General features: G+C 38.3%; 1 protein-coding gene across 3 annotated transcripts in view; it reads right to left on the reverse strand.

Annotated features, from left to right (window-relative positions):
- Positions 1-3215: 3215 nt before the first annotated feature.
- Positions 3216-13095, reverse strand: part of ZNF385B (zinc finger protein 385B) — a 340422-nt gene continuing 330542 nt past the window's right edge. For all 3 annotated transcript variants that reach the window (XM_064484945.1, XM_064484946.1, XM_064484947.1), the window contains 4 exons: positions 8314-8559; positions 7334-7512; positions 6142-6243; positions 3216-4724 (listed from right to left, as the gene is read on the reverse strand). In XM_064484945.1, the coding sequence (XP_064341015.1) occupies positions 4506-4724; positions 6142-6243; positions 7334-7512; positions 8314-8559 (746 nt within the window). In that variant the 3' untranslated portion in view covers positions 3216-4505. The remainder of the gene's footprint in view (positions 4725-6141; positions 6244-7333; positions 7513-8313; positions 8560-13095) is intronic.

The raw sequence follows: 13095 nt of genomic DNA on the forward strand, positions 1-13095 counted from the left end.
AGCCAAAGAAATCAGGGCAGTGCCTGACAGTCACACTCCATAGGTGCTGAGAACCTGCATCCTTCCCCTGATGAATTCTCTCACAGAGCTAATTACTTGGAGGAAGGAAGGAGGCAAAGAGGAGCATCCCCTGCGGTGTTTTCCTTTGCATACACAGCACTCAGCCCACTAGGGTTCCACAAACAGACACGTTCCCAAAGAGGCCATGTCACCTCTGATATTAGTTGAGCACCATCATATTCACAAAACAAAGTTCTGATGGAAGGAAAACTGTAAAGAGAGGCCAGAATCCACATGGCAGACCTACAGAGGTGTAACGAAATCCCCCACTTGTTACCCGAAGATGCTAGTGCTTATCAAGTGTGCGTGACTTAATCTTTATCTGAAAGAGTTTCTGGCCCTCTCTTTCCTCTTTCCATGATCCCTCTGTCTGATGGCATCCCAGACAGCGGGCGTCCATTCCTCAAAACATCCCCAAATTCATTCTCCTCAGTGAGTCTTTTTAGACTCCCAAAAGGAGACTTAGGGCAACAGGATTTTCACCTGATGTTCTAATAACTCTTTCTCCTTTGTTCTTTTCTCCAGTGGGAATCCCTTGGTTCTCTTTCTCAACTATATAAACTATAGGGTAGTTTTCCTTGGGAAAACTTTCTGGGAGAAATATTCTACCCAACCCTAAACATTTATGCTCCAGAAAATAAGAATTCTCTTAGGGCAGAGAAGGAACAAATCGGGGGTGATATGTTTGGTGCAAAATACAAATGCAAATTTTGGGGTTTTTTGGTTTTATAATACTTTAATTTTGCTTAACAGGTATCAGTGCAGCTTTAAGTTAGAGGCATCTGCAGCTACAAATTCCCCTCTCCTGGTCCTATCCAATGTCAATATCTCATTGACTTTCACTTATTGCAAGTTCCTTCCTCTGCCTATTTGTGAGTGCATTGCACAATGTGCCTTAAAAAAACTCATTACTTAGTTCTGAATACCCAAGAGGTCACTTCTCTGCTGAAGGATTATGGTACTTGAGAAGAAGAGAGATGCTCCTGAGACAAGGGTTGCCAGATTTAGCAAATAAAAATACAAGCTGGCCACTTAAATTTGAATTTCAGATAGACAGCAGATATTCTCTTAGTATAAGTATGTCCCAGATATAGCATATTTATTTATGCAACATATTAATCTATGTGCAATATCATAATGAAAATTATTAAAATATTATACTAAAAGTTGTTCATTATTTATCTGAAATCAAAATTTAACTAGGTGTTTTATATTTTGTCTGGCAATCCTGAGACAAGTTTTCAGATTCCACAGAGACCAGAGCTGGGCTATGTCAGAGTAAGCAGCACATTTTTAACTTTCCAATAAGTGGAGGGTAGAGAATGGTAATGGTAAAAAAAAAAAAAAAAAAAAAAAAAAAAAAAATGGTAGTCTTTTCCCACTTCAATTGGCATAGGAAGAGGTAATAGTTCAAATATGTATACCCCCTCAGGATTGACCCACTCTGCCACCTCAGAATCAGGGTGGATGATGAGATATATGTGTTTAATAGTATTTTATAAATCATTGCTTGAAGCTATTCATGGATTCTTTTGGAGCCTTGCATTTTAATTAATTGCTGTTGTTTTGTACTTTCTCCCTTAGGTGATTTTTAGAAAACTTAAACTCTAAAATAATCAGTAAGTTCCTGGGTCTATTTAAATGTTGACATTTAAAATTTTTTTGAGGACTGTAGTAAGATTTAATGAGATATAGAATAATACAAGAGAAATGAAATATAATTGTCAATGGTGTCTGTTTTAAAAAGAAAGCTTCTCCAAAGAGTTAAACTGAAACACAATTCCTTCAGAGCATGACTGAAGGTCCAACCAAGGTTTAATGTAGCTAGTAGTGGTGAGAGTTCAAATGACTCATATTGAAAAAACCCTCACATTCTTAATGTCAAACTGGAATCTTAATAGAGTCTGAAACTAACCTGATTGTAAGCCTAGAATCTTGAGGTCAACAATTTTCAAACAGTTGGATTAACTCTTTGATAGAGGAAGTCTGTGATACTGTTGCTCCGTATCATAGCTGCACAGCCAGCCACTTGCCTTAATTTTTTAGAAATGAGAATTTAGGTCCTACTCCCACCCCAATTTTTCTCACCTTAAAAAACTGACATGGTTTTCGGGCTTAAAATGGGGAAAGCGGATCTATAATAGCTTTGTTACCACTTCCCTCAAAATTCTATAACAGAGCAATAGACTAAAGATGGCCACAAATTCTTTGGTTTTCTTCACGTTGAAAAGTGAATAATCTCTTTTCCTTTGAATTTGGATTGGCCTCAGTGACTTGCTTGATCAATAGAATGCAGCATAAGTGACATGCTGGGAGTTTCAAGACAATTTTATAGGAAGACTTTTGACTCCTACCCAGAACCTCTGAAAACGCTCTCTCTGGGAGCCCTGAGTTACTATATAACTACCTGAGATCACTTAGCTGGGGAGACCGCCCGAAAGCCCATTAGAGTTCAGCCCTCCAGCTCCTCCATCCAGGCAAACATATGAGCAAAGCCAACGTGGGCCTCCAGCCCAGTCCATCCACCAGCCGAATACCACCTAGGGACCTTTTATTGAGGACTTAGGGAACAGAACAGCCCAGCCAAGCCTTGCTGGAATTCCCGACCCCTGAAATCGTGATATAATAAAATGGTTTTATTTGAAGCCGTTATGCATTGGAGTAGCTCATTAAGCAGATAACTAGAAAAAGCAGTGATATATTGCTCTTTACACTTAAAAACCGAGTGAGGTGGAAGAAAAGAAGGGTGGAATGATTAGAGAAGGTCAAAGGGGGAGGAATGGAATCAAATTCTCTAAAAAGAGATCATTATTGCCTTGGACAGGAATAAAAGACGAGCTAGGGATTTAGGAAACTCCCAGAATGTTTAAAAATTGTATCACAAATTTTTGGCAGGTGGCTAAAACTCACAATTTGGGGCCACACTCACAATTTTGGCTCAACTTCTTAGAGATTCAGAGGGAAAACAGCGGTAAAGTCTCGATTCATGCAGATGCTGTGAACAGTAATGAATAAACATGACAAATAAATAGGCTGCAAATAAGAACTGAAAATGCTAAATATGTAAGAAGCAATTTTTGCACCTACTGAAAATCCTTCAACAGATGATTTCAAATTGGAGGTGTCTCGAGAGAAAATCACTTTGAAAATACAGATTTTTATTTTTTGTACTTTTATTGAAAAGGTACATTTAAAAAAATACACAGACATTTTACCATTTACAGATTGCAGATATAGATGCTGTAAAAGAGTTCACTCTATTTTGCTATTTTATCATACCTCTTGCCCCTGATAATCACAAACATTCCAGTCTTGTTGATATCAGCTTAGAAAGGGGGGCACGGGAGTACGACCTGCAACATATTCAGTGAACAGAAAGACAAGTTGTTCAATTATAAATTTTTTATCTTCTGTACATTATTGCATTAGGGAGCCACAAATTTATGTAGCATCATTACAAATGAAAACAGGTTAAAAATGAAGAAGATAATTACATAGAAATACATGGATTCATTGTCTTCTTGCAGAATGCACAAGAGGTGCAAAAATGTGCAATTTAGGAAGCTCTTTTTCTGTTTGTATACATTTGCTTAGCAACTCCAAATGGTGAGGAAGCTACAAAATAAGTTAAACAAAAATAGCAGACAGGTAGTAATTAGAGCTATGTTATATGGCTTTCTATTTCGTTTAAATATCATCAAATAAAATGTAAAATAAAGAAAATACATTACTTTATCTTTTGTTCTCTTAAAGAGAAAATTCAAAGCTACTTGGCTTCCTAACATTTACACAGCAACTAAAAATGTTTAATTCAGACAAGAGATACAGGTCTAGTACTACACAGGATACAACAGCACTTGGGTCTAAAACAGTACACAATCCCTGTCAACAATAGTACACGGAAAAGAAAACGCTGCGATCCGTCGGTAAGATGGGGTCCACAAGTAAGCACTTGTGTTCATCTATTTTTGTTCCACACTAGAATGTGCCCAGTTGGATTCCAGGATTATTTACAGACGTTGTGAGGAAGACCCTAGTTTTCAAGTCTGTCAGGAAAAGATTCCATATTGTTTCTAAGCCAGATCACACCCATGGAAAAAATAAGTCAGAGAATGATATATATGTATATATATTTTTTCTGACCAATACATTTGCAAGAAACCAAATACCTCCGCTATACATATTGAATGGGGTAGGGTAGGGCAGGGGAGGGAAACGGGGAGATAAAGCCTGGGCTGCTCAGATTCAGAAATGACAGGAGGCGCCCCTGAAAGCACTCTCCAGTCTCGTGAGGGATAACTCTGGAGTCGGGGCTGGGGCGGCGCTCCGCACTTTGTGGCCGGGTGGGTGGGGACGCTGTGACCCCAAATGCTCAAAGTGCTGAATCCTTTTGGCTTTCCTTCTCCACTTTCCTACTGGCCTCAACCGTCTGGGACTGGCAGACATTAGTAGGGAGCGAAGAGGATGGAGGCAGGGGTGGCGCGGATGGGGCCGTGGCCCGGCCGCATGAGAGCTGGAGGTATGGCCGGAGCCTGGAAGAGCGAGGCCGACGGCCGGGGCGGCAGGGACAGCGCGGTGGACACCGCCGCCGCCGCCGCCAGGGGCGAGGACAGGAAGGCCGGGGCCAAAGGCTTCATCATGTCTTTCTGGAATGCAAGTTTTGCCTAAGAGAGGGAAAAACCAGGAATGGGGTGGGGAGATTGTTTTGAATTAACAGCACCACAGACAGATGTTCATATGTAAAAGGCCAACATATAAGAAAGTCAAGATGTCAAAAGCTCTACTCTCATAAGTCAAGAAATGATTATTTTTACAAAGCTGGTTTCCAAGGCTCTTGGCATACCTTGACTTTGATTTGCTTCCATTTCCACTCTTCTGGTGGTCTTTGCCCCTGGGCACCAGGACACTGGAAAGCCTCTCTGAATAGATACTAAAGCTATTTATGCTGCTGCTCCCAAGGGAAAAACAAACATACCCAGAAGGTTTCCTGCTTAGCTCAATTCAAAATTCTAACTTGTCTTAAACCACAATGCAGCCTTTTTGGAGAATCTGCGTTACCCTTCACTTCACATTTTTAAAAAGCCACACTGGGTTAGGTAACGGGCTCAGGACATTAAGAACTCATGAAGAGTCATGAAAAAAAGTCAGTTTACACTTTCTCTCTCACCACTTAAAAAGTATTCCTTGAAAAACTGCAGCTCGTCAGATTTCTGTCCTTGGGAATGATTGTAAGTGGGCTAGAAACTTCCTCTATTTGAAGGAACCCCAAGGTGGAATCTGCCAATGAAGTAAGAAATCAATCCTTAATTCCTCTCTTTTGCAATCAGGAAGAGCTCTGCAAGCTGGATTTGCCTAATGCACATAACACCTGCTTGCAGCATTGATGGGGGCTTTGCAAAAGCTGGAGGTATTGTCAGTATTGTCTCCAGCTGGCCAATCCCAGCTTTCAGCCTCAGACAGAGTACCACACTGGGCCGAGTCCCAGGGAAATTAGGAAATCCATCCATCTGGGTATTTATATGACATCTATTGCTGGATCCCATTGGTATTTTTGCAAAGAAAATGAAAATAGCACATATTGAGAGCAGGTAAGACAGGCTGACTGTCAACATTGCCTGCTAGACAGGGAAGGAGAGAGCAATACACACACCCACTGTACTTTCTGGGCAGGAGGAGGGGAGAAGGGAGAGAGAGAGATGGATGACACCCTAGAAAGGAGGAGGAGGACAGGAAATAGGTGGATGTTGTTTTAGGGAAGCAACCCCTTCCCCAGGTTCAGCACTCCCAGGATTCCTCAGGCATCAGTGCCTTGTTCCTGAGCCCATTTCTTCATATGCTGAAGAAGGTAATCTCTTGAAAAGGTCCTGGTAACGCATAAGGTGTTAGCCTTTAAAGAGATTCAGTTTCTCTTTTCTAAGGAAGGGCTCTTCCAGGTGTTCTCCAGCAGGGGTTAAGTCCACTCTAAAACTTCTATGAGGGCTTTTAAATTCAAAACCATTTCAGGACCAAATAATCCCTAGGCCCTCCTTACCTACAGCAAGGCTGCTCCAGAAAGCAGCTGAGCAAGCAAGGGGAACTTACTGCTAAAATGCTTGGGCTCCTCTGGAGTTTGTTGTAAGGGCTGTACTTCGGCTTCAGTGGTTTCCCTGCAACTCGATCCTTATGCCTTCGGCTAGAAATGTGCTGAAAAAAATTTGATGCATTAGCTGAATCTACAGGTGAGTTTCATTCCGTGTGAAATATATTTCCTAGACAGAGGTCACTGGTTCCTTCATTCCCAGTTCTATGTCCACAGTTCCACGGTTCTACTCTGTTGCAACGCCTTTCTTCCTTTCCTTTCTCTATAGCACTTACCCAACTTTGCCTGGTATTACCACCGTGACTGATGAGTCTGTCTCCCTAAGCAGATTTTGGGTCCTTGGAAGACAGGCTGAACGTGTACTGTCTTAGAAGTTCCTGCTCGCCTGTCAGCTCCAGGTGACTGCTGTGCTCATCTGTCTAACACCGAGCCTGGAGTCTGACATAGAGTAATAATAGTAGTGTTAGGTAGTTAGATAAGTGGCGGCACCAGGCAGATAAGGTGGAGGAGAGGGAGGTTGGTCTGGAAGATGGCGGTATGCCCACCTTCAGCTAAAGGGGCTTTACTTCCTCTAAATGAGTGCTGGCAAGAAACTGGTTAGAAGCCTGCAGCTGCGCAACAAGGACCTAACTGGGCATGTCGCAGTGCTCACTGTAATATAATTAGCATTGTGGTTTAGGCCCCGCCCTGCCATGGGTTTTTCTGTGTGCATCACAGGTAAGGATATGCACAAAAGGGGACAAGCATGACTAAGCACTCCAGGGGCAGGAGCCGTCCATCAATTAAAAGACCACCTCAAAGCCAGGGTATAAGAGAAGGGGCAAACAAAGACCACTGCTATCTGCCCTTGGATCAGCCTGCCTCCCTCCTGGAGGTATACTTTCCCTTTGCTAAATAAAACTTTTAAAACCTTTTGCTACACAACACTTCTGTCTCCTGTCTGAATTCTTATCTTTCTGGCATGACAAGAACTGGGGTCTTTTCCCTTCCCCCTTTTGGGGTAACAGTAGGTGCACAAATGTTTGGTACTAACTTTTTCTTCCACAAAGCACCTGCACGTTGTACATTTTAGGCATTCTATAAAGGCTAGTATATTTATTTGTTAGCACAGTAAGAACCATCATATAGATTAGGAGATGCATAGTCAAGGGGTGACACCCAGCCACAGTGGCTACTAATTCAGGATACATTTACCTGTTTGAGTTGAATTTCTGAATTAACGTGAACATCACAGATTTCACAATGAAATGTCTTGTTCTGTAGTCCTGACCCCTTACTGCCATTTTGCATCTTTAATCTTGATCCAGGTCTAGGATAGGACTTAATTGGACCAGCCCCATTGCGAGCTTCAACCATGGTCTTATGTTTAGATCCTAAGAAAGAAAGAAACATGTATTAAATAGCTATTTAAGAGCTATAAGAAGCTTTTGAGAAGTTAATCTTCAGGCTGAATTTCCCACAACTTTCTTTTAGTGACCATTTTAATGCTGATTATAGATTTAACACTTTTTCATTGTAAAAAATGGAAAACTATGAATATCTAATAAAAAAATAAGGAAAATATAGAGGAGCATAAGAAAATATAGACTATTTCTATTTTCACCCTCCAAAGATAACCACTATTATCATTTTAGTGTATTTCTTTTCAGATTCTTTTCTTGGTAAACTTAAAAAATATATACTTTCAAAACGGGGCTCATGCTAATTAAATATCCTGAAATTTTCACATATCAAATCATATACATATTTTCTTATAATTATGTTTTAATGGCTGAGTTCTATCTATCATATTGGGTTACTATAATTTGCTCAACATTTCCCTAGTGAAGGACTTTTAGTTATTTCCATTTTTTTTCCTCTTAGAAGTGTGTTGCAGTGAACATTGTACATGGATATTTACCTTCATTTCTATCACTTCATCACAATGAGTTTTGGGTATTATATTATATGCTTTTGAGACAATAAAGAATAAGACAAGTTTTATCTTCAACCTGATTTTGCCTTGCTGTTTCCAAAGTCACTACTATCATACTTTTCTTAAGAATCACACCTTTGAATCAAAAAAGTAGAGAAGACTGAACGAACCTAACGTCTGAACAACAGATAAAGTATTCTGATGGGAAAAGCTGGGTTTTGTTACAAACATTGTTTAAGTTCAGACGAGAGCTGCTCACCTGTGTTGTGTGCCTCTAGCTGTGACAGGGAGTTCACAGCCACTTTGCATAGTGAACAATAAAGTAGTTTTTTGGCTTTTTCTTCTTCTGATTCAGAAACACTACCAGAAGCTCCATTTGTGCTCTTGGAGGGAGAAGTGGCTGCTCCAGGTGGCAGGGGTGTCGTGCCAGTTCTGAGGAGAAAGGAGCCACCTTCAGAGCTTGTTGCTGGACTGGAAATGCTGACTCTTAACTTCCCTTTATCTTCTAAGAGAGACACACAGAGAGAATGTTAAGGCCTAGTATATCACATGAACACAGATAAACTGACACAAAGGAATTAAAAGTAGAAATTTGATTTCTCTTTTTTATTGACATATAGTCGGTTTACACTATTGTGTTAATTTAGAAATTTGATTTCTAGATGTAGTTTTGATGCCAGTACAGATTTTAGTTCATTGAACTTAATTAAAAAAGAACTCCTTGGCATTGGCTTCTATATCAGGTCACCCCAAGATCATGATGACTTCTGAAAAATGACTTTGTTTTCTCACTTGCAGCCGGTAGTTTTCCATCTGATATGCTTGAGTTGTAAATTATGTTCCTTTAATACATAGGAAAACCAGCTACCTTTCAATCGATTACATGATGTGATGGTAACAGGAAATAAGTAAGACATGCAATAGTAGTTTCATTTGACTACTCATGTTTTAATTATGACATAACATAAATTTAAAATTCAATTTTTACACCAAGTTAAAATTTTAAACTTGGGGTGTGGGGCAGAGTGGAGGGAAGAAACATGGTTTATTTTGGTTACGATTGGTGAAGTTTTTGATGCTGTCTGAGTGGCAATGCCATTTATCCAAAATACAAGATGAAAAGATTTCATTTATTATACTTATTAATTACTGCAAATCTGAATCATAAGTTTCCAATAATGACATTAACCATAGGCACAAAATGAGGATTAGCCAAATTATTTACAAACATTTTGGCATTTTGATCATGTAGTTGCTAAACGCTTATAATCCTCAAGGCCCATGTGTAGGCCATAAGAAAGGTCAGAGTGACTTTAACAGAATCTAACACTTCAGAGTTGATGTGCTATTCAAGACGCTCTGTTCAGTGGCTCCTTTGGGAAAGAAGCTGGAATTTCTAAGGCAGCTGCAAAATCCATCACAAATTTAATCCTAGTAGAGACAGGGATCTTAGAAAATGTCTATAGATATGCTGATAAACTCTCATTAAGAGAGAAAAGGAATTGAAACTGAAAATTTATTGTTAATTGCCCTAGCTACCTTGGAACTGTTCATCTCCCTCATATACTCTTACTTTTATCTAGAACTTACCAAGTGCTAACACTTACATTATTTTTTAGCTCTTACAATAAACTTGTGAAAAAGGTAAAGCTGAAAACAATTACTCCTACCTTAAAGATGTGGAAACTGAGGCCCATCAATATTAAATAAAGTCCCACAGATTAGTAGGTAGCATAAATAAGCGTGGTGTTTTCTCTGATTATTCACCTTGTAATGTATTAATCTTCCCACATACAGGGAGGACTTCATATGGCATTAACATTACAAAAGGTGTACAATAGTCACCTGAAGATGTGAAAAAGCTGTTGCTTTGTTTTACAATTATAGTTTAGTTTTAAAGCATATTTGCCTTAAACGAAAATACCTATGCTATTCAACAATAATCTGATTCAGGTTCCATTGAGAAGATGGACAAAATTATACCTTTTTCTCTCTATCCTCATTTCTTCAAGAAAAATTAATCAGATTTCCTTTTTCTATCTCCTTTTCAAAAGAGGTCATTTATTCCCTAACAAATGCATATTAATAATATGCTACTTGCTGACAATGTGCTAGCCGCTGCAGAGAATAGTAAAAACGGTAATGTAGACTTTAAGAAAGTAACAGTTTAGCAGGGGAAATGAGATAGTCATTCACAGATCTCTAATTTATGATAGAAACTGGCAAGAGGCATGAGAGCATAGAGTTGGAAATAATTACTCCTGGTTAGAAAGAAAGAGACATTTTTCATAAACAAAGTGACGTTTGGGCTAAGTTTTGAAGATGGATTTGAAGATCGGATTTAGATAAAGCATGAAAGGTGAAAAGGACTAGGAAGTGAGTGGTTAGAAGAGGAAATGTGAAGAAATGCTTAGGTGTTAGAAAGTTGGGGTCTGCTGGTGAATACCTGGCATAAGGTAATGGTGGGCATAGGTGATGGCAGCAGGTGTAATGGGAGATATTATTATAAAGATGAACTGCGTCAGAAGGCAGAGAATATCTTTAAACCAATTAAAATAGATACTAAGGATAGCTGTTTCCCTTTTAAAAATATTAAGAGGTATGGAGTGTTTAGCATTTACATGATTTAATATTTAGATAAATTATGTTTTAGTTTTTATGCCCTGGAGAGGCCAGAGTCTTAATCTTTGAGACTATTAGGGACATATTTTGACTTTGGAAATGTGTAAATGGCTCCATGATAATCAGGGAATTCCACCACTGTATTGCTACTAGCTAGTCAAGATGATCGATCCAACAATCAGGAAGTCCTTGATGCAATAATTTATTTAAATTGTGGCATTCTTTCTGCATGGGTAAACTTATAAGCATCAAAGCATAATTTTATTATTTCTCATTTTAATTGCTTGATATTTTTATCAAAATCCATTGTATTATTTCTCTTTCCTTACTGGCATTTTAAAGCCTTATTTTGTATATTTGAAAGTTTAATTAATGTACTGTTTACTTCTGTTTCTTTTAATAAAGATGCATGTCATCTGGAACTTCTGGTTAATATGAATTCCATTTTCAAGTATTCCCTCACCTAATGTTAATTAGCAAGCCTTCTGCCTGCCTTAATTATTTCCTGATTACTTGAACACCTTTTTTAAGGTTTTATCCTACAGGATTTTGAAGCAAAATTTGCTAAGCTACATCAGAATTGCCCTTTGTAACAAATATCCATAATTTATGCATCGAAGTGACTTTAGTTCTTCAAAGTGGCTTTCTTGGGAGGTCCCACATTGATTCACTTATTTCCCAAAGCTTTAAACATTTTGAAAACTCCTTTTTTGGGAAGAGTTTTCATATCTAGTTGGTAAACCATGAGAAGGAAATCAGTCTTCAATCTTTGTGTGTCACCCTTATTTTTTACTCCAAAACTTTAACCCCAGTTAACCCACCTGTTCTTCCAGCTTAGCATGATTTTACTCAAATTCAGCCTCAGAGGGCTAATATGCTAGCACAGAAGATGAAAAGAACATGCCAGAAGTTCTGAAAGCGGTTTTTAGAAACTAATCTTTCTGGTAACTAGAAGAATCATGCCCATTTATAGGCCTTAATTTTAAAAACAATTAAAATAATATTCTAACTACATTGCAGTTCTTATTTTGACATAGAACTTTGGAAGCTATATTCAAATATTTATGATTCCACTTAATAAGGTTTACTCTTGAGTTTAATGTTATCAATATAAGAAGTTTTTTTCTAATCAGGTTTCAATGGTTTAATAACAAATACATATTTTGTACAATAAATTTATGCTGGATGTAGAAAATATAGTCAGAAAAGTATTTTAAAAAATTAAAATCACCCATGACTTTATCATCTAAAATAAAAGTCAGCAAACTTTTTCTGTAAAGCACCAGATGGCACATGTAGTAGGATGCCACCAGGATGCTGGCAGCAAGAGCCTGAGGAGTGGACCTCTGGTGGTGGGGACTGAAGAAGGATTGGAAGAAGCACATGAAGATCTTATATGTGGTCCTTGAGAAGCATCTGGACACCTATCATGCAGAAGGCAACAATGATTGTCCTTAAGTAAAAAGACAATTGCTCTTTCCTGCCCCTCTCTAATTACGTCTCCTATCCCTAACAATTGGAAAGTGCAAGAATTGGAAATGATATGATGGAAAAGAAAGAGTCAGGAGGAAGGGAATGTTTAATTGGATAAGAGCCTGAAGCCTCAAATAAGATCAGACTTTCTAATATCTGACAATGTCTTTGAGGAATGAGAAAGGAATATTCAACAGAGTATACAGGCACTCTTATTTGTACTCTACTGAATTCTTGTGTTCAGTAAACCATTTATATAAACAGCATTGTGTATAGACATCTCTGTATACTTGTCTAATAGTTTGCTCAAGAGGTAAACTTTGAAGAGGAATTTCTGGGACAAAGACTATGTACATTTTCGAGCTTGTGGTGCACATTGCCAAAGTGTCCTCTAGATGGTTATACAAATTAATACTCATAGAGCTTTGTAGGAGATTGCTGGCTTCCCTGTACCTTTACCAGCCTAATCACCCATTGTTTTTGCCAATCTGACACATGAAATATAGTATCTCATTGTCAATTTGATTTGCATTTCTTTTTATATTAAAGGGATTGAATAGCTTTTCATAATATTAATGATGAAAATGAAATTTGTGTTTTAGAGTAATGTTTTAAAAATTCTTAATTCTAAATGGGAATAAAACTCTTGAACTAAATGCATTTTTGGGAGTTGAAATTTTTACACTAAATAAGAACTTTGCCACAGTAACAAGCTTCTTTTTATACACAGCTAATATTGTTAAGTTGGTTGGAGTGTGGGTCTTAGAAGCTGAATGCAGGAGCTCAATCCGTATTTCAAGAAGTTTGCTTTTATGTAGAACAAAAAATTGGCCTAATAGCTGCTCCAGGCAGTTATATCTTAGAGTGATCATTTAAGTAGCAATAATAATCACAAATCAATAGCTGACGCTAACTGAATCCTCACTATAGACCAAGCACTATGATA

The sequence above is a fragment of the Camelus dromedarius genome, chromosome 4 (genome assembly GCF_036321535.1).
Source record: "Camelus dromedarius isolate mCamDro1 chromosome 4, mCamDro1.pat, whole genome shotgun sequence".
Taxonomy (NCBI): Eukaryota; Metazoa; Chordata; class Mammalia; order Artiodactyla; family Camelidae; genus Camelus; species Camelus dromedarius.